This window comes from Pollachius pollachius, assembly GCF_949987615.1.
Source record: "Pollachius pollachius genome assembly, chromosome: 1".
Taxonomy (NCBI): Eukaryota; Metazoa; Chordata; class Actinopteri; order Gadiformes; family Gadidae; genus Pollachius; species Pollachius pollachius.
Window position 1 is genome coordinate 930,243 of NC_136934.1, and position 20,706 is coordinate 950,948.

General features: G+C 53.0%; 1 protein-coding gene across 1 annotated transcript; it reads left to right on the forward strand.

Annotated features, from left to right (window-relative positions):
- Positions 1-1,527: 1,527 nt before the first annotated feature.
- gldc (glycine dehydrogenase (decarboxylating)) lies at positions 1,528-20,244 on the forward strand. Its single transcript, XM_079752362.1, has 25 exons — positions 1,528-1,899; positions 2,039-2,117; positions 3,869-4,004; positions 6,141-6,305; positions 7,828-7,905; positions 8,440-8,587; positions 9,463-9,659; positions 9,960-10,056; positions 10,495-10,600; positions 10,892-11,031; positions 11,451-11,531; positions 11,822-11,919; positions 12,518-12,602; positions 12,833-12,874; positions 12,959-13,101; positions 13,307-13,382; positions 15,552-15,677; positions 15,963-16,112; positions 16,734-16,846; positions 17,187-17,328; positions 18,025-18,136; positions 18,248-18,343; positions 18,628-18,800; positions 19,253-19,333; positions 19,660-20,244. Exons 1-25 carry the CDS (start codon positions 1,567-1,569, stop codon positions 19,798-19,800), a joined length of 3,138 nt encoding a protein of 1,045 aa, XP_079608488.1. The 5' UTR covers positions 1,528-1,566; the 3' UTR covers positions 19,801-20,244.
- The last annotated feature ends 462 nt before the right edge of the window (positions 20,245-20,706 follow it).

Sequence of the window (20,706 nt, forward strand, 5' to 3'; positions counted from 1 at the left end):
GGCGTGTTGGTTTAATACGCCGCATTGAGCTGAATCCTAGGAAGGAATAGGTCTGTTTATTTGCTACATCACATTGCAAGCTTTCTTAGCAACGCACGCGCACACACAGGCAACACACACACACACACACACACACACACACACACACACTAACACGCACACAGACAACATAATGAAATATAATACAATATCAGTAGGTATACAGTATATATTTTTTTTACTATTTATTGCTATTTTGTTGACTTATCTAATGCATTGTTCATAATCTCTTAGTTAAATTAGAAGTTATCCGTGTACAGCGGTGCTCCCTGAGGTCCTGGTTTAGTTCCCGGTCCCCGATGCCAATCACTAATCATCCCTCACCTTCATTATCAATACCTGATCGACCCGCGGCGGCACCCAGCCATGACTCGAGATGCACCGTGTGCTACAGTGGTAACGGTGGTCTAATGGCCTGAGTGGAGAGTATAAAACCATAAGTGTGTACCTGTCGTTTTGCTCCATAGACACTAGGTGTCAGTAGAGTGTTTTGGGATCATCTCAAAGCTACCTTAATGCGGGCCAGAAGCAGACTGAATTCCATAAAAAGATTGAAGACAGCAACTCATGGATTCTTAAAGTTTTTTGTTATGGTTATTTAAAACACACACTACTTAATGATTGTCCATACCTTGCATTAGGCATACTCTAAATATATCAATTCAATTCAATTGATTTTGTAATCGTGTTGACCCATGAAACCTGATCATCTGAGGCACGAGGACGGGTGTAAGTGATACTTCAGCTAAACGTTGTTGTTGTTGTTGTTGTCTTAAGGTTTAGACTCGAAGCTCTTTGGAGCCAAACCAGGACATTTGAAACATGACAGCAAGTCAACGTTCTTCAGTACCAGCGGCTTCTTTACACACAGGGTCTATATTTAGCGATATGTATGTTTGTGTATGCATATGTAAATGTATATGTGTTTGTGTGTATATATATATATATTTATACACATATGTGTGTGTGCGTGTGTGTGTTATCTACGCACAAGTCCTTTTCGATGACCACGCAAGCCCCCTCCCCCCGTCATGCCCCCAGTCCTATAATAAAACACACACGACACGTAACCAGAGGCTCCTCAACGTGTGACACCGAGCTGCACATGTTCACACACAATTATTAACCTGCTGATGGGTTAACTCTTAACTGTTATCTTCCCTAAACGTGTTCATTTCACAAAGCTCCATTTGAATGAATCTCCCAGACAGATGAATGGCTTTGGGCCACCTAGGAACATGTGCACACATCATACTCCATCTCTTGATCCCGGTTGAGTCGTGAGCCCGTGGCTCTGCTCCCTGGGAGCGGAGGTACTTTTAGGTGACAAAGTGATAAAGTTGTGCAGCTGTGGAACCGGGGCTCGTCACAGCGTCAGCAGCGTCCCCGTCGCTGATTGGCTGCCGGTTGTGCAACAGGAGGCGTATCCAGCGAGCGGTGTGAAGTAGAGTCTCCCCCACAGGACCGAGTCATTCTTGGGTAACAGAGTGCAGGGTTGAGATCAACGTCCCGTGTTGTGATCTCAAGATGCAGAGCTGCGCAAGGTCCTGGGGGGCCCTCCTCGCCCGGGCGGGGGGCCCCATCTCTCCCTGCAGACATCTCAGTGCCAAGACCCGCTTAGTTGGGAAACTTCCTTGCGGGGTCGCGACCCGCCAGGCGGGCGGACCCACGGTCCGGTGTCTAGGGACCCCCGCGGTCCGGTGCCTCGGGACCTCCGTTGTCCGGTGCCTCGGGACCTCCGTGGGCCGGTCCTCCCGGCAGATTGATAGGATGCTGCCCCGGCACGACGACTTCGCCGAGAGGCACATCGGCCCAGGTGAGAGGGAGAAGCGGGAGATGCTGGACGCGCTGGGGCTAGAGGTATGACCACCTAACACCTCACCGTGACACGCCGTTGCTGTTGATCACATGAACCCAAATCGGATCATCTCGTCATCTTTTGTAAACACATTTTATTGCTATTTTTACTCGCTTTATTTACATCATTTATTGTTTCTAGTCGATCTCCCAGCTGATCGAAAACACAATCCCTGAAGCCATCCGGATGTCGAGGAGTATGAAGATGGACGATCCACTCTGTGAGTTCTCCTCTGGTCCTTCTTTAATGGTCCTCTTGGCTGCTTGTGGTCGCCCGGCTCATCAGAGCAGCATGTTTAACCTGAGGTCTCATGAGTTTGCACTTTTTTGTTACCCTACTAATTGCCCAAACCGCAACATATCCAAAGCGACTAGTTCTTAGTATTTCTACCGCAGATATCTGATGTTTCTCCGCTAACCACGGGCTGGGAGGCGCGCATCCGCCCCGCGTGAGGCGCGCTCCTCTCCTCTCCTCCTCTTCCTCCGCTCCTCTTCCTCTGAACATATTTGGAGTTGTTTTTGCGAAACTCGTCCACCAGCACCAATCTCCTACTGGGAGGTCGACGCTCATAGGACGGCTGCAGAGCCCTGAGCCTCTGTCTTCTGTCCAGTTCAAACTGGTTCTACGTTCACATGACATCACGCTGGATGATGGACTTTATTCCTAATAAGGTGAACTCCGAGTTCGCGTGGGATTTCAACTTGGACGGTATTTCGAGGAATAGAGAAAAAAGCAAAAGCTGCACCTGCGGTCCGCACGACGGTCGGAGACATTTGAATGTGTTGATAGAAGGTCTGCTGTTTAATGGAGGACTCGTGTTGTTAGAAGGTCTCCAGGTTTATGGAGGTCTCGTTTTGAGGTCTCCTGGTTTATGGAAGTCTCGTTTTGTTAGGTCTCCAGGTTTGTGGAGGTCTCGTTTTGAGGTCTCCTGGTTTGTGGAGGTCTCGTTTTGTTAGGAGGTCTGCTGGTTCGTTTATGGAGGTCTCGTCCCACCCGCTCTTATCGTCCTTATCACTTACAAGTCATTAACTGCGTCCAATAAAATCAAAACACGGGCATACGCCCGCCTGGGCTGCGTTGACTCGATCGTTGTCATTAATGCAAAGGGCAGTTCAATAAGCTTTGGAGTTGACCGAGGGTTGAGCAACTGGAAGATACCGGCAGGCGGCGTTTTATTGTTCGGAGATAACGGGCACAATTCAACGGAGCGAATATCAACCTCCTTCATCAACTATTCGACTACTAACCCCCAGTTCCCTTAACCAACCGGAGGATTCTAACCTACCGCTGGCGAAGTCCGCCAGAAATGCAACGTTACAAAACACAAACGAGGGCTACTTTGGATTGGATGAACCATCCCCCCCCCCCCCCCCCCCATCTGTCCTCCGATTGGCCGCCAGCGGAACACAAACGGGAGGCCACTCCCCTCTAAGCCAGAGGGATTCTCTCCTCAACAATAGATGTGTTCTGGGTGATTCTAAATCAGCCTCTCTTAAGCAAAGTCTGGGACCATGGGAACAGGGTCTGTCCTCTTGTGGAACCCTGAAACACACACACACGCATATGCACACATGCACACGCAAACACACACACTGTATTTAATATTGAACCAGCAGTGCAGCAGCGCCACTGGCCTTCCACAACCAGCCCGCTGTGGGCTCTGATCGCTGGGGTCAGCGGGGTCGCCCGGTCCTGGGGTCACTGGGGTCGCTGGGTCATGCCGGGCACTGTGGGGGTATTGTCCGGTCCCGTCCACGTTGCCTAGCAACGTGGACCAGGAGATCTGCTGTCTGGTTCCAACCGGCCGGCCCGGCCTCTGAGTTCAGATGACTCTTGACAGTTTACACAGAAACGTGTGTGTGTGTGTGTGTGTGTGTGTGTGTGTGTGTGTGTGTGTGTGTGTGTGTGTGTGTGTGTGTGTGCGTGCGCGCTGTACATACCTCAGTTTGATGTATTGTATTTGGTTCCCAGGTGAGAACGAGGTGTTGGACTTTCTGCAGGAGATCGCGTCCCAGAACCAGACCTGGCGCTCCTACATCGGGATGGGCTACTACAACTGCTCGGTCCCCCCGCCCATCCAGAGGAACCTCCTGGAGAACTCAGGCTGGTAGGAGGACCGCCCCCCGTAGGAGGACCGCCCCCCGTAGGAGGACCGCCCCCCGTAGGAGGACCGCCCCCCGTAGGAGGACCGCCCCCCGTAGGAGGACTGACCCCCCGTAGGAGGACTGACCCCCCGTAGGAGGACCGCCCCCCGTAGGAGGACTGACCCCCTGTAGGAGGACTGACCCCCCGTAGGAGGACTGACCCCCTGTAGGAGGACTGACCCCCTGTAGGAGGACTGACCCCCTGTAGGAGGACTGACCCCCCCGTAGGAGGACTGACCCCCCCGTAGGAGGACTGACCCCCTGTAGGAGGACTGACCCCCGTAGGAGGACCGCCCCCCGTAGGAGGACCGCCCCCCGTAGGAGGACCGCCCCCCGTAGGAGGACTGACCCCCCGTAGGAGGACTGACCCCCCGTAGGAGGACCGACCCCCCGTAGGAGGACCGACCCCCCGTAGGAGGACTGACCCCCTGTAGGAGGACCGCCCCCCGTAGGAGGACCGCCCCCCGTAGGAGGACTGACCCCCTGTAGGAGGACTGACCCCCCGTAGGAGGACTGACCCCCCGTAGGAGGACTGACCCCCCGTAGGAGGACCGCCCCCGTAGGAGGACTGACCCCCCGTAGGAGGACTGACCCCCCGTAGGAGGACTGCCCCCCGTAGGAGGACTGACCCCCTGTAGGAGGACTGACCCCCCGTAGGAGGACTGACCCCCTGTAGGAGGACTGACCCCCTGTAGGAGGACTGACCCCCGTAGGAGGACCGCCCCCGTAGGAGGACTGACCCCCTGTAGGAGGACTGACCCCCGTAGGAGGACCGCCCCCCGTAGGAGGACCGCCCCCCGTAGGAGGACTGACCCCCCGTAGGAGGACTGACCCCCTGTAGGAGGACTGACCCCCCCTGTAGGAGGACTGACCCCCTGTAGGAGGACTGACCCCCTGTAGGAGGACTGACCCCCCGTAGGAGGACCGCCCCCCGTAGGAGGACCGCCCCCCGTAGGAGGACTGACCCCCCGTAGGAGGACTGACCCCCCCCCCGTAGGAGGACTGACCCCTCCCCCGTAGGAGGACTGACCCCCATAGGAGGACTGACCCCCTGTAGGAGGACTGACCCCCTGTAGGAGGACTGACCCCCCCCTGTAGGAGGACTGACCCCCCGTAGGAGGACTGACCCCCCGTAGGAGGACTGACCCCCCGTAGGAGGACTGACCCCCTGTAGGAGGACCGCCCCCCGTAGGAGGACTGACCCCCTGTAGGAGGACTGACCCCCCGTAGGAGGACTGACCCCCCGTAGGAGGACTGACCCCCCCCTGTAGGAGGACTGACCCCCTGTAGGAGGACTGACCCCCTGTAGGAGGACCGCCCCCCGTAGGAGGACTGACCCCCCCGTAGGAGGACCGCCCCCCGTAGGAGGACTGACCCCCCGTAGGAGGACTGACCCCCTGTAGGAGGACTGACCCCCGTAGGAGGACTGACCCCCTGTAGGAGGACTGACCCCCCGTAGGAGGACTGACCCCCCGTAGGAGGACTGACCCCCCCGTAGGAGGACTGACCCCCTGTAGGAGGACTGACCCCCCCGTAGGAGGACTGACCCCGCGTAGGAGGACTGACCCCCTGTAGGAGGACTGACCCCCCGTAGGAGGACTGACCCCCCCCCCCCGTAGGAGGACTGACCCCCCCGTAGGAGGACTGTGTAAGAGGTGTGCGTGTGCGTGTGTGTGTGCGTGTGTGTGTGTGCGTGTGTGTTTATTGTTTAAGTAATGAACACATAACAGCAAACATCCAACACCGTTGCGCTGCATCTGTCCAGGACCCCCGTAAGGAGGGGTCCGGCCTTCTTATCCAGAGGCAGACAGCTGTTCTCAGGATAGCGCTGGTTCACCAGGTTACGCCAACAACAGGTGAACTCCTCACCTGTGGACCGGAGGGAGGCGTGTCTTATCCTCCTATAAGACACGCCTCCCTCTGGTCCACAGGTGAGGAGTTCCACCTGGGGATAGGGAAACACAGTGCGCTTCACTGATGTAGTGTTCTGTAATTGTATGTATTTATTTGGTTACTTTCTGATGAGAGCTTGCCTGTCTGTCTGTCTGTCTGTCTGTCTGTCTGTCTGTCCGTCTGTCTGCCCCCCCCGCCCCCTCCAGGGTGACGCAGTACACGCCCTACCAGCCGGAGGTGTCTCAGGGACGTCTGGAGTCGCTGCTGAACTACCAGACCATGATCTGTGACCTCACAGGGCTGGCCGTGGCCAACGCCTCGCTGCTGGACGAGGCCACCGCTGCTGCCGAGGCCATGCAGCTCTGCCACAGGTACACCGTCCTGACAGATGGATCGATAGTCCTGATCGATAGACTGTCCTGATCGATAGACTGTCCTGATCGATAGACTGTCCTGATCGATCGCCAGTCCTGATAGATCGCCGGTCCTGATAGATCGCTAGCCAGTCCTGATAGATAGCCAGTCCTGATCGATAGCTTGCCCTACAATCTATCTCCTGCCCCCGGTATCGAGCACTTCTAGCTACCTCGCTCACCCTGCAATCCAATAACTGCCACAGGTAACCAGCCCTGCTAGATAGCTGCTTTCACCCTGCAATGAAACCACCGCCACAGGTAACCAGCCCTTTTGCTAGCTCAACAACGGTCACAGGAAGATAGGGTGGGGCCAAGTGAACTTTATGAATACAGACCAGGAAATAAGTGACATATTACATGCATATTAAGCACTACTGTAACTGCTGTTAGTTTGTTCCACAGTTTGTTCCATACAAAATCTGCATATTATCACCTTAAAAATGTAGCAAGACTTAGAGGGTTCATGTCCACCGAAGACTTACTAAAACGTGCAGATGCCTTTATCACCAGTAAGCTTGATTACTGCAATGGTCGCCTTACAGGTCTCCCAAAACAAACTCAGAGGAAGCTTCAGCTTGTTCAGAATGCTGCTGCTAGAGTTCTAACAAAGACCAAAAAATGTGAACATGTTACACCAATTCTTAAATCGTTACATTGGCTTCCTGTAGGTCAGAGAATTGATCTTAAAATCATGTTGCTAAACTATAAATCCCTAGATGGTTTAGGCCCAAAATATTTAACTGATATGCTTCCACTCCATAAGCCTTCTAGACCACTAAGATCTTCTGAGACCAATCTGTTAATTATCCCCAGAGTAAAGACGAAACATGGGCAAGCAGGATTTAGTTACTATGCAACAAATAGCTGGAATAAACTCCCTGAGGATTTAAGACTTGCCCCAACTCGGACCACTTTTAAAACAAGACTGAAGACTTTTATGTTTGCTTTAGCTTTCTGCTAAGTCTTAAATACATTGCACTTTCTAAAAAGCTTTTTTAACTTTGCCTTTATTTTCTATTTTATTACTAAAATGCCTTTTTAACTTTCTATTTTACTAATTTTTTTTGCATATGTTTTCTTTTACTTATCTATTATTTTATTTTATTGTATGACAATGTTTATATGTGAAGCACTTTGAGTCTGCCTTGTGTATGAAAAGTGCTACATAAATAAAGTTGCCTTGCTTGATTGTTACACGAGTGATTCACTGTCACCGTGAGGCTGTGATCTAAAGGGTTCTCTGACTCTGTGTCCCATGGTCTACCTTTGATGTAAAGGGTTCTCTGACTCTGTGTCCCATGGTCTACCTGTGATGTAAAGGGTTCTCTGACTCTGTCCCATGGTTTACCTGTGATGTAAAAGGTTCTCTGACTCTGTCTCCCATGGTCTACCTGTGATGTAAAGGGTTCTCTGACTCTGTCCCATGGTCTACCTGTGATGTAAAGGGTTCTCTCACTCTGTGTCTCCCATGGTCCAGACAGAACAAGAGGAGGACCTTCTACGTGGACCCGCGCTGCCACCCGCAGACTATCGCTGTGGTGCAGACACGAGCAAAGTAAACACTTTACCCCCCCACCACAGGAGGAATCATTTCCTGTTTCCTGTTTCTGCATTGTGTGCAAAATAAGTGTCAACCATTTACTTTTTTAAAGAGCCAGGCCCAGAGTCTCCTTTTAAAAATATACCAATGTTTAAGATTATTAAGTCTTGAAGAACATCTTGTATATACATATACCAGAATATAAAGGACAGCAAAATGCCAGAATGTATCAGGTTCAGTTGTTAAGTAAATTTCATTTGTAGCCCTTATCCCAAAAGTCTTTGCAGGCCTACGTTATACGACAACTGCTAGCCCTTAGCCCCGCAACGGGAGCTAACCACTAGGCCTTATCCGCGCAACGTGAGCTAACCGCTAGCCCTTAGCCCCACAACGGGGGCTAACCGCTAGCCCTTAGCCCTGCAGGGAAAACTCCTCAAATCCAACGGAACGAACCTCCTAGAAATGTTTTGTTTGGAACCACAAGGCAGATGTTTGTGTGTCCTCCTTCAAATGCTCCCGTCCCGTGTTTAACCTCCTCCCCCCCCCCAGCTACATCGGGGTGCAGACCGTGCTCAAGCTGCCCCACGAGATGGACTTCAGCGGGAAGGACGTGAGCGGGGTGCTGTTCCAGTACCCCGACACGGACGGGCGTGTGGAGGACTTCAGCGCCCTGGTGGACCGCGCCCACAAGGGAGGGGTAAGGACCTGGCCAGGCACCACCTCCTCACCTCCAGACGGCTCTCAGGCCGTCCGGAGGTGGAAATCCAGCTCTGCTCCACTGTCGAAAAAGATCCCAATCTGCCTAAGAATTAGAATACGAACAGACCGAATGAGGGTCATTAGATTGCAGTATATGGAACGTAGGTATATTTCTATCCTCTGCAACGTTTCCAACCTCATTATTTGATCTTAAGAGCATATCTTGTCATTGTAATTACTTAGACTATAAACTGGGTGTCTTCATTTCGCCACAGTATCATTCAGATGGTAAATGATGATACTGAGCTATGGTCCAGCCCTATTTCAGGCTGAGTGATGTGTTGAGACCATGCTTCATGCTTGAATCGAATGTTACATTTCCTCTTTTAATACATCCTCATTCCTTAAACGGGGAGGAGTTCTAGAAAGACCACAGACCATGTCATGCAGAGAGATGTTTGTTTAGTTTGAGGTTAGAATAGTAACCTGTCAGGCATGAGGGCTCCAGTGCACGAGAAACCAGCCCAGAAAAAAGATGTTCTGGGGGCAGTAGGCTGGAGGGTGGGTGATGTTCTGGGGTGCAGTAGACTGGAGGGTGGGTGATGTTCTGGGGGGCAGTAGGCTGGAGGGTGGGTGATGTTCTGGGGTGCAGTAGACTGGAGGGTGGGTGATGTTCTGGGGTGCAGTAGGCTGGAGGGTGGGTGATGTTCTGGGGTGCAGTAGACTGGAGGGTGGGTGATGTTCTGGGGTGCAGTAGACTGGAGGGTCGGTGATGTTCTGGGGTGCAGTAGGCTGGAGGGTGGGTGATGTTCTGGGGGGCAGTAGACTGGAGGGTCGGTGATGTTGTGGTGATGTTCTCACCCCCCCCCCCAGGCCCTGGCGTGTTGCGCCACAGACCTGATGGCGCTGTGTGTGCTGCGCCCTCCCGGGGAGTTTGGCGTGGACATCGCCCTGGGGAGCTCGCAGAGGTTCGGGGTGCCGCTCTGCTACGGGGGCCCCCACGCTGCCTTCTTCTCCGTCAGGGACAGCCTGGTGCGCATGATGCCCGGCCGCATGGTGGGCGTGACCCGGTGAGCCCCCCCACCGGGACCATGTGGTCCTCGGACCAGTGAAGCGTGGAGCTACTCCACCAGAGGATCTCAGTGAATGTTACTTTAGATTCTCGATTGAGATTTTGAAATCGTAGATGTATGTAACTCAATGTTAGTCTTTTGAGTGTTGCTGATTGGATGACACGGAAGCTGAGTCCTGCACGCTGCCGTTACTACGTGTTCAGTGTTCAGTGTTCAGTGTTTAGTGTTTAGTGTTCAGTGTTTAGTGTTTAGTGTTTAGTGTTGGATGTTGACGCCCCCCCCCTGCGCCTCCTGCAGAGACGCGGCTGGGAAGGAGGTGTACCGGCTGGCCCTGCAGACCCGGGAGCAGCACATCCGCCGGGACAAGGCCACCTCCAACATCTGCACCGCTCAGGTACCCTCACACACCCCAAACATCTGCACAGTCAGGTACCCTCACACACCCCAAACATCTGCACAGTCAGGTACCCTCCACACCCCAAACATCTGCACCGTCAGGTACCCTCCACACCCCAAACATCTGCACAGTCAGGTACCCTCCGCACCCCAAACATCTGCACAGTCAGGTACCCTCCACACCTCCAGCACTGGTCTGAACTGCAGATGCTCTCTGCAGTGCCTCGTCTGTCAAGGCAGCTTGACAGACGAGGCAGATCAGAGCAAACTGGGTGGTCTTCTGTCGGCCGTCTCCCAGCCTCACTCGTTGCAGGCTGAGCATCTGCTTAACGTCTAGATGTAATTGCAAGGAATTTGTTGTTGCAAGATATGGAGACATGGATATAAGTAAAAAATTAGGATGTTCTTATTGGCTGTTGTCCCTCTGGTCTGGCAGGCGCTGCTGGCCAACATGGCCGCCATGTTCGCGGTGTACCACGGGCCCCAGGGCCTCAAGCACATCGCCGAGAGGACCCACGGGGCCACCCTGATCCTGGCTGAAGGTACCGGCTCCCGGCACTGCAGCTCACCCTCATCAGGCTCTGTGTGGATGTTTGTGTTCTCAGTAAACCGATAAACTGAAGAGCTCAGAGGGACATCACGCGTTAATGGGTATAGAATATAGATTAGTTAGTGGGTCCTTCTTCAGAGAATGTTCTATTTGATACAGCCCGTGTGGTCATGGTAGACGAGTCATGGACCTCTCCGCAGGGTTCCTACCAGCTCATGGGCCTTACCCACCCAGCGGCCATCTTGGCTCTAAGTGCGAGCTGAATATGGCTGACTGGTTTCAGGTCTGAAGCGGGCCGGCCACCGGCTGCACAGCGACCTGTTCTTCGACACGCTGAAGGTGGACTGCAGCCTGGCGGCCAAGGACATCCTGGAGCGAGCCAATCAGAGGCAGATCAACCTGCGGGCCTTCTCCGAGGGAGTGGTGAGTCTCCGAGCCACGATGTGCCCGACCCCCGCTGTGTTGGTTTAACCCACGATGGGCCGACCCCCGCTGTGTTGGTTTAACCCATGATGTGCCCGACCCCCTCTGTGTTGGTTTAACCCACCATGTGCCCGACCCCCGCTGTGTTGGTTTAACCCACCATGTGCCCGACCCCCTCTGTGTTGGTTTAACCCACCATGTGCCCGACCCCCGCTGTGTTGGTTTAACCCACGATGGGCCGACCCCTGCGGTGTTGGTTTAACCCACCATGTGCCCGACCCCAAATGTGTTGGTTTAACCCACCATGTGTTGGTTGGGTCCTGACCCCCGCGGTGTTGGTTGGGTCCTGACCCCCGCGGTCTTGGTTGGGTCCCAACCCTGTGGTGTTGGTTGGGTCCTCACGCTGTCTGTCTCCTCAGCTGGGCGTGTCCCTGGACGAGACGGTGACGGAGAGAGACCTCGACGACCTGCTGTGGGTCTTCGGCTGTGAGTCCTCAGCTGTAAGTGGGGAACACAAGTTGTACACGCACAAGTTGTACACGCACAAGTTGCACACTTTGATATTCACATTGTATTACGTACTTTCTTTGGTGCATTGCATCTTTATTTATTTATTCATTGTTTTACCATATTGGACGATTCTTAACTCAAATGAGCTCACTCATTCACTCACTCACTCACTCACTCACTCATTAAAGGCCGGTCTGCTCGTTAGAGCGCGGTCTGCTCGTTAAAGCCCAGTCTGCTCGTTAAAGCCCAATCTGCTTGTTAAAGCCTGTTCTGTTTCCAGGAGCTGATTGCAGAGAAGATGAGCGAGCGAGAGAAGGGGCTGATGGGAAGTCCGTTCAAGAGAACGAGCAAATATCTGAGCCACGCCATCTTCAACAGGTCAGTAAGACTGTGGTGTTGGGTAACCTGAAGCCCAACGTACAGCGAGGACAAAGCCCAGCGGATTACCGTATGGAGATAGCTTATCACTCACTGATAGCCGCCGCTCAAAACAACCAATCAGAGTTTTTTTTGTTGTGCACTTTGAGGAGACCACTGATGGTTATGTTGTTGGTTTACTACAGACATTACAGGTGTAGGACTAAAGGACTTCTTCTGACTGCTTCGTTCCAATGTTACTATGAACATGAGACATGATAAAACGATCAGACCATTAGGATTGGTTATATTCAATGAACCGCACTAGTCTGTGCCTGGACTCGTTGATCCTTGGGATGTCTGAAACTATCGCAAAGAGAAACTCTTTAATGAAAACAAGACACTTTCATTGAGACAAGTTTATCTATATAAAGCAGCCTTCCGACACAAGGCCAGACCTTGGAATCACACTTAAATAACCTTAAAAGGCCGAACAATAAATGACAATCATTTAAAAAGTAAATTAAAGGATGGGTAAAATAATGTATACTCAGCATCTTGCAGTGTTTGCCGTTGATGTTAATGTGATGTGCCCTCATGCTGTGACGTCTGCTTCCAGCTACCACTCGGAGACCAACATCGTGCGCTACATGAAGCGTCTGGAGAACAAGGACATCTCGCTGGTTCACAGCATGATACCTCTGGTACGTCCTGCTCAGCCAATCAGGAGACGACGCCTTCGTCATTACTGTCTGACCTCCGGCCCGTTTGAAACGTCTACTGGTTAGCGGACAGGCCTGGTGAATGGGTCAGGAGGAGTGTACCAGAGGGGGTGTTGGGACGCAGCCATGCGACCCAACACCCCCTCTGGAGTTTGGAGTAAGGTGTGGCCGCCTGGTTCTGATCCGAGGTGTGTTCCTCCTCTTCCCCCCAGGGCTCCTGCACCATGAAGCTCAACAGCTCCTCTGAGCTGATGGTGAGTCCGCAGCCTGCGCCCCGTCCCTAGTTCACTGAAGCCCCTCAGTCTGCCTGGTGTTCAGGGTCTCTGTGTGTCCCACAGCCCATCACCTGGAGGGAGTTCTCCAACCTGCACCCCTTCGTGCCCCTGGACCAGGCCCAGGGCTACCAGCAGCTCTTCAGTCAGCTGGAGAGAGACCTGTGTGAGATCACCGGCTACGACAAGATCTCCTTCCAGCCCAACAGGTAGGGACGCCGGCCATCTTGGTCCTGAACACTATCTGCATCACAGAACTTATTACCGGACACTATTGATTACTTAATCAAGGCCTTTGCTGACTCAGCTGAAGCCCCGCCCCACCTGCTGTTTATGACTGGTTTATGATGGGATCGCTCTGTACTGTACTGGCAGCGGTGGGTGTGTGACCAGTGTTCTGTGTCCCCCCCCCAGCGGTGCTCAGGGAGAGTACGCCGGCCTGGCCGCCATCAAAGCCTACCTGAACTCCCTGGGCCAGACCCAGCGCACCGTGAGTAGGCCTACTGCTGAGCCACCCAGGGGCCCCGGGAGGCCCCAGGGCCCCTGAGAACAGCCACAAATAGGACTGAAACTAAATAAAGTGTGTGTGTGTGTGTGTGTGTGTGTGTGTGTGTGTGTGTGTGTGTGTGTGTGGTTGCCCTATTGGACCAGTGAGACCTTTCTCCTCGGTGATTAGGAGGAGCACAGTGTGGTCGGATAAGACCGCTGCCCCTCCCCCATTGGCTCCCTTATAAGCACATCACAGATAGCGGGCGATAGACGAAGCCAAGGTCCACCGCCTGACCTTGCAGATCGCCCAAATAAGGAGGAGAGCAGCGGGGAGCACGGGGTTACTTGGATTCAAGATCCCATATTTGGCTGCTTTCTGTTGGGAGAGCTGAAGTCTGGTCTGATAGCGGAGTTCTGATTACTCTGCGAGTCGTGTGGAAATGTTAGCCGTGTTTCGCAACTCAAACCCTTCAAAATCTAAAAAAGAACTGTTTTGGTGGTTCTTCTAAAAGGAAGTGACCAGAAACAGAAAGCTGTGGTGTAGTGGTAGATAAATCCAAGGTATGAACCTTGAAGGATCAGTTGTTTTTGTCCTGTAGGATGAACGTGATGATGTATACTAGAGATGGGCGATATGGCCTAAAATCCATATTGCGATATACATTGCAGCCTCTTGCGATAACGATATATATCATGATATAAAATCATAAAATAACCGTTTCAGAACAGGTTACATAGACCCTAAGGAAAGCCAAACTGCTAAATGTATTTAAAAAAAAGAGAAATATAGTATGTCATTTCGAGAACATTTGTTGTGAAACACTGTAATCATACAACATAATGTTGCAGATAAATAAAATTAGTATTGGGTTTCTTTCCTTTAGTGCAAACCATTCTAAAAGGCACTACACTTAGTTTAAGTCCTTGGTTCTTAAATGCCACCCAGGATGCAGAGAACAGGAAAAACGGGTGTCTTTCTAGATAAGGAACAGACACTGTACTGACAATTAGGGATGGGCATGATTCATTGATGATCGATCATTGATTGTTAAGATTTCTGTCGATTACGGGATATTTTTAACCATCAAAAGGAGGTTGACCCAGCCGGAGAGGTGGTCTCGGAGACGTTGCTCAACATGGAGCAAAGAGGAGACGGAATGTCTTTTGGATATCGGACCCAAATATCCAAAAGACGTTCCGTCTCCTCTTTGCTCCACCCCCCCCCCCTCTTTTTTTCTTTAACGCTTTACAACGCCCCAGACCTTTTTGTCAAATGATTTAACATTCTTTGCACACATGCAGGTTTGTTGACGAATTCTGGCACTGTTGCGAAAATTGTAATGTGAAAAGGAATTGCACCAAACCAAAAATTAAACATTGTATTTTGCGTCATCAACATGTATTATCGCAATAGAGCAATAGAATTAAAATCTCTATCGTAGGCCATTTTTTATCGTTTATATCGTATATCGTTTATATCGCGCATTACTTATGTATACTGTGTTCATCATGTAGGGACCAACATCAGATTATTTCAACAATGTTGCACCTGTGGTTGACTGTGCAGTGACTCACCGTGCACTGACTCACCGTGCAGTGACTCACCGGGCAGTGGTTCACCGTGCAGTGACTCACCGGGCAGTGGTTCACCGTGCACTGACTCACTGGGCAGTGACTCACCGTGCAGTGGTTCACTGTACAGTGACTCAACGGGCAGTGGTTCACCGTGCAGTGACTCACCGTGCAGTGGTTCACTGTGCAGTGACTCACCGGGCAGTGGTTCACCGTGCAGTGACTCACCGTAGAGTGACTCACCGGGCAGTGACTCACCGTGCAGTGACTCACCGTGCAGTGACTCACCGGGCAGTGGTTCACCGTAGAGTGACTCACCGGGCAGTGACTCACCGTGCAGTGACTCACCGGGCAGTGACTGACCGTGCAGTGACTGACCGGGCAGTGACTCACCGTGCAGTGACTCACCGTGCAGTGGTTCACCGTGCAGTGACTCACCGGGCAGTGACTCACCGGGCAGTGACTCACCGTGCAGTGACTCACCGTGCAGTGACTCACCGGGCAGTGACTCACCGGGCAGTGACTCACCGTGCAGTGACTCACCGTGCAGTGACTCACCGTGCAGTGACTCACCGTGCAGTGGTTATCTCTTCCCTAGGTCTGTCTGATCCCCAAGTCGGCCCATGGCACCAACCCAGCCAGCGCCCAGATGGCGGGCATGAAGGTCCAGGTGGTGGAGGTGGACAAGGACGGCAACATCGACATGGTCCACCTCAAGGCCCTGGTGAGCCCAACGGGAGGGAGGGGAGCTCCCGGCCCCTGTACTCCTGGCTGGGAGGTGGTCTCTAGAGCAACGTGCCCCAATCCACTGAGAGAGAAATACTCCCAGAGAATAATGTTCCTCTACTGGATACTCCCTATTGAAGTCTTGAGGTTACGATGATGGTGATGAAGAAGATGATCCTAGCAGTGTTGGCTCCCGTTTAAGTAGAACCAAGATGGCCTCTAGGTGTTGGTGGGCGTGATGATGGGGATGATAATGATCCTAGCTGTGTTGGCTCCTGTTTAGGTCGACAAACACAAGGCCAGCCTGGCGGCCATGATGATCACCTACCCCTCCACCTTCGGCGTGTTTGAGGAGAACATCAGCGACGTGTGTGACCTCATCCACCAGCACGGCGGGCAGGTCTACCTGGACGGCGCCAACATGAACGCCCAGGTGAGGCCCGGTAACCGTGGCAACAACAACCAGGGGCGGAGTTTCAAATGGAATTGGCCAGTCATCGTTAATCTGGCGGCTAATACGATTTTGAGGACATTTGTATTTAGCTCCAACAGAAAATGAAATGTTAACCACAAATTGTTTTTGATGAACACGGTAGGGAGTGTCTTGTTTGTGGACCGATTATAGAATATGTCTCCCGTGGTCAACCCTGCTAAACCAGTCTGGATACGCCCCTGACCACATGGTGGGCTTTGGGGAGGAATTCCCAGTATTCCTTCAATTTCACTCAGTAGTAGAAGGACAAGTTTTCTTAATTATAGAATAAAAAATACTACCTCCTGAAGTCTGTTGTAGAAAGTGATGTTTCCCTAAATCCTCACTGGTACACAGGGTCAGGGTCAGGGTTAGGGTCAGAGCTGTATTCAGCCACTCCGCAGCAGCAGCAGCTTTGGATTCCTCAGCCTCCCGTTGACCTGTTGCTCCACGAGGGAGCGCTGGGCTGAGGCAGTCGTCCTGCCGGAGATACCAGCTCCTGAGTCCTGAGTCCCAGGCGGACAGAGGAGCTCAGGGTCTGCGGGGGAGAGGTGGAGCTCATGAGGGTCTCTTGTTCTCCAGGTGGGTCTGTGTCGCCCCGGGGACTACGGATCGGACGTGTCCCACCTCAACCTCCACAAGACCTTCTGCATCCCCCATGGAGGCGGGGGTCCGGGCATGGGCCCCATCGGAGTGTGAGTGGTCCCAGACCCGGCTGTGCACCCCCAAACTCCATGCCCCCACCACCAAGCCCCCCCATCACCAAACACACATCACCAAACAGAAACTCAAGGCACCAAAACTTAAAGGTGCGCAGGACCTGATTATTAAAATACCAGTCACCCTACTGCCAGGATATTACCACACAACCATTCACATACTGGTTGATCAACGTCAATAAGTATTGAGATGGAGTCTTTATGAGTGACAGGAACAACGGTTCAACCCTCAAGCCAATCCTAAATACCGCCAACTCTATGAGTGACATGTGTCAGAGTATCCTGACGGGTCGTTGCCGGTGATGTCGCCCTGCAGGAAGTCCCACCTGGCGCCCTTCCTGCCGAGCCACCCGGTGGTGCCCATGCATACTGGGAGCACCAGCAGCTCGCTGGGAACCATCAGCGCCGCTCCCTGGGGCTCCAGCGCCATCCTGCCCATCTCCTGGGCCTACATCAAGGTGGGTCCCCCCCCGGGTCTGTCCCCCCTCCTGGGTCTGTCCCCCCTCCTGGGTCTGTCCCCCCCCCTGGGTCTGTCCCCCAGGTCTGTCCCCCCTCCTGGGTCTGTCCCCCAGGTCTGTCCCCCCTCCTGGGTCTGTCCCCCCCCCTGGGTCTGTCCCCAGGTCTGTCCCCCCTCCTGGGTCTGTCCCCCAGGTCTGTCCCCCCTCCTGGGTCTGTCCCCCCCCCTGCCCGTCTCCTGGGCCTACACCCAGGAGGGTCCGCCGTCCTGGGTGTAGGCCCAGGGTGTAGGTTCCTGCTCTGCCCCGCCCGCCCGGTGGAGACCAGCTCTCTGCTGGTCCCGGTTCAGCCGAGGTTCAGCCGAGGTTCAGCCGAGCTCCTGTGTCTGTGATTGGCCGATGATGAAGTGGGCTTCATGATTTAGTTGCGTTCCACTTGAAGCCGCCTGAAGCTGTCTGCTGCTGTGATCTGCAGACAGCTTCAGTTTGTTGAGTTTTGTGCAGCGCTGATGATGTGCAGAGTTTCATCATCCTACTTTAAAAATGCTTTCCCCCGCAGGGCGTCCTTAAATCCTAGAGTTTGATGCGCTGTTTTTCGTTTCTCTACATGCTTGGTTAACTTAAAGGAGCTTGCTAAAGGAACTCGACAGCTAATGAAGCCTTAAAAGGCGTGTTCCTAACAGTTTACTGTGTGTGTAGATGATGGGGTCCAAGGGACTGGCCCATGCCACTGAGGTGGCCATCCTCAATGCCAACTACATGGTCAAGCGCCTGGAAGGCCCCTACAAGATCCTGTTCAAGGGCCGGAAAGGTGAGCTCCACACAGCTGAGTTTGGCCCCGAGGCCTGGCTGCATGTAAACGGTCCACCGACCCAGTCTGCATTGGTTCACCGGTAAGCATGCAACTCTGTGACTCCCGCAGGCTTCGTGGCCCATGAGTTCATCCTGGATGTCCGGTCATTCAAGAAAACGGCAAACATCGAGGCGGTGGACGTGGCCAAGAGACTGCAGGATTACGGTGAGACTGATCTCTCACAGGACTCAGGTGCCACCTGGTGGACACGTTGATCTCATGCACTTCACTCGCACAAGAGGTCATCACATAGGCCTGCTTGATTTATTATTAATATCGTCTCATTTGTATTAATATTAAGAATGATGATAAAACTGTTAGAGTGGAACTTGCTCAGCTATTGTCAGAGTTGTGTCACACAAACTCATTTTCTCCATTATTAGATTTAGAGAACTCAGTAGAATAACGTGTTTGTGTGTGTGTGTGTGTGCGCGTGTGTGTGTGCGTAGGGTTCCACGCCCCCACCATGTCCTGGCCCGTGGCCGGCACCCTGATGATCGAGCCCACCGAGTCGGAGGACAAGGCTGAGATGGACCGCTTCTGCGACGCGCTGCTCGGCATCCGGCAGGAGATCGCCGACATCGAGGAGGGCCGCATGGACGCCCGGGTCAACCCCCTCAAGGTGGGGGGGGCTTGTAGACAGGAACTGTGTGTGTGTGTGTGTGTGTGCACAGTGCCTTGTAGACTAACTGTGTGTGTGTGTGTGTGTGTGTGCGCAGTGCCTTGTAGACTAACTGTGTGTGTGCGCAGTGCCTTGTAGACTAACTGTGTGTGTGTGTTTTTGCGCAGTGCCTTGTAGACTGTGTGTGTGCGCAGTGCCTTGTAGACTAACTGTGTGTGTGTGTGTGTGTGCGCAGTGCCTTGTAGACTGTGTGTGTGTGTGTGTGTGCGCAGTGCCTTGTAGACTGTGTGTGTGTGTGTGTACGCAGTGCCTTGTAGACTGTGTGTGTGTGTGCGCAGTGCCTTGTAGACTAACTGTGTGTGTGTGTGTGTGTGTGCGCAGTGCCTTGTAGACTAATTGTGTGTGTGTGTGTGTGCAGTGCCTTGTAGACTAACCTTGTCCCTGGTCTCCAGATGTCGCCTCACTCCCTGGCCACCATCTCGTCTTCCAGCTGGGACCGCCCGTACTCCAGGGAGCAGGCGGCCTTCCCCCTGGTCAGTGCACACACCCTGACCCCTCACCTTACACCGGAGTGGGTACCCCTCACCTTACACCGGAGTGGGTACCCATCACCTTACACCGGAGTGGGTACCCCTCACCTTACACCGGAGTGGGTACACTCTTACACAATCAATAAATCCACTCCAAAACATCCCAAGCAGCTATTGGTGTCGGTCGACAAAGCCAACAAGTAGAGCAAGGAAGGGTCGCTTTGAACATCTAAAATGAACCGTTCATATACATAAATATTTAAACTCTCTGTCTGTCTGCCTGCCTGCCTGTCTGTCTGTCTCTCTGTCTCTGTCTGTCTGCCCCTCAGCCCTTCATTCGCCCGGAGACCAAGTTCTGGCCGAGCATCTCCCGCATCGACGACATCTACGGCGACCAGCACCTGGTGTGCACCTGCCCCCCCATGGAGGCCTATGAGTCCCCCTACGAGGAGAAGAGGGCCTCCTCATAGACTCTCTGAGACCCCCCACGGGTTGGGAGGGGCCCGGCGCCGGCCAGGGGTCCCGGGGGGGGGGCCACGCCCCGCCCTGCCCCAGGCCCCCCCCCCCCTGAGAGGAGAACACACCGCCACATTTCCAAATCACTGTACACCCGAAAGATGTGAAGGAGCTGCATGTTTGAGATGCCCCCCCCTCGTCTGGCCCCCCTGGGGTCTTCAGTGTTGTATAAAGTAGCTCCCAGACCTTGATGTACCAGATTGATTTACCTTAGCGGCCACTAGGGTTTTAAAATGTATTTGCTAGTGTATGATGAAGATGATGTCTAAAGGATTATGTTTGTATATTAAATAAGATTTGTCTTGATGCTGAAATAATTTTTTTTATCAAATAGTTTTCTAATCTCAATTGTTTTCCGTGTGTTAGAGGAAAATTGCTGCATTAAACTCTGAAACTGCGTGCCTGGTCGTTTTGTGTTGATCCGTGTACATACACGCTGTCTAGCAGGTCAAAGCGACCTGGAGAATATCTTAGTGATGTAGAACAGCGACCCCTCGTGGTGATCACTGGAGCAGCAGGTGAACCCGTTTCCCTGTGCCTCGCATCTCTGAGGGATCATCGATCCCTCTGGCCTATAAAGTAACCCCTTTTAAGGCCATGCCCGCTTGATCTCAGGTTTTGGGGAACAGCGGGTAACCATTTGAAACCAAAGCAAGCCGATGGATGGTAAATGAGACTTTCCGTGAACATGTGACTAGGTGGTGGTTTAAGTGACCGGAACTCGAGCGGTCGGATCCTGAGTGGGTGAGAGGGATGGAGGGCGGGGGGTTGATATGCCTGCGATAGAGAATGGACTTTTCTGGGGGGGGGGGGGGGGGGTCATCATTATAGCGAGCTGCTCCTCGAGTGATCCAGCTGAT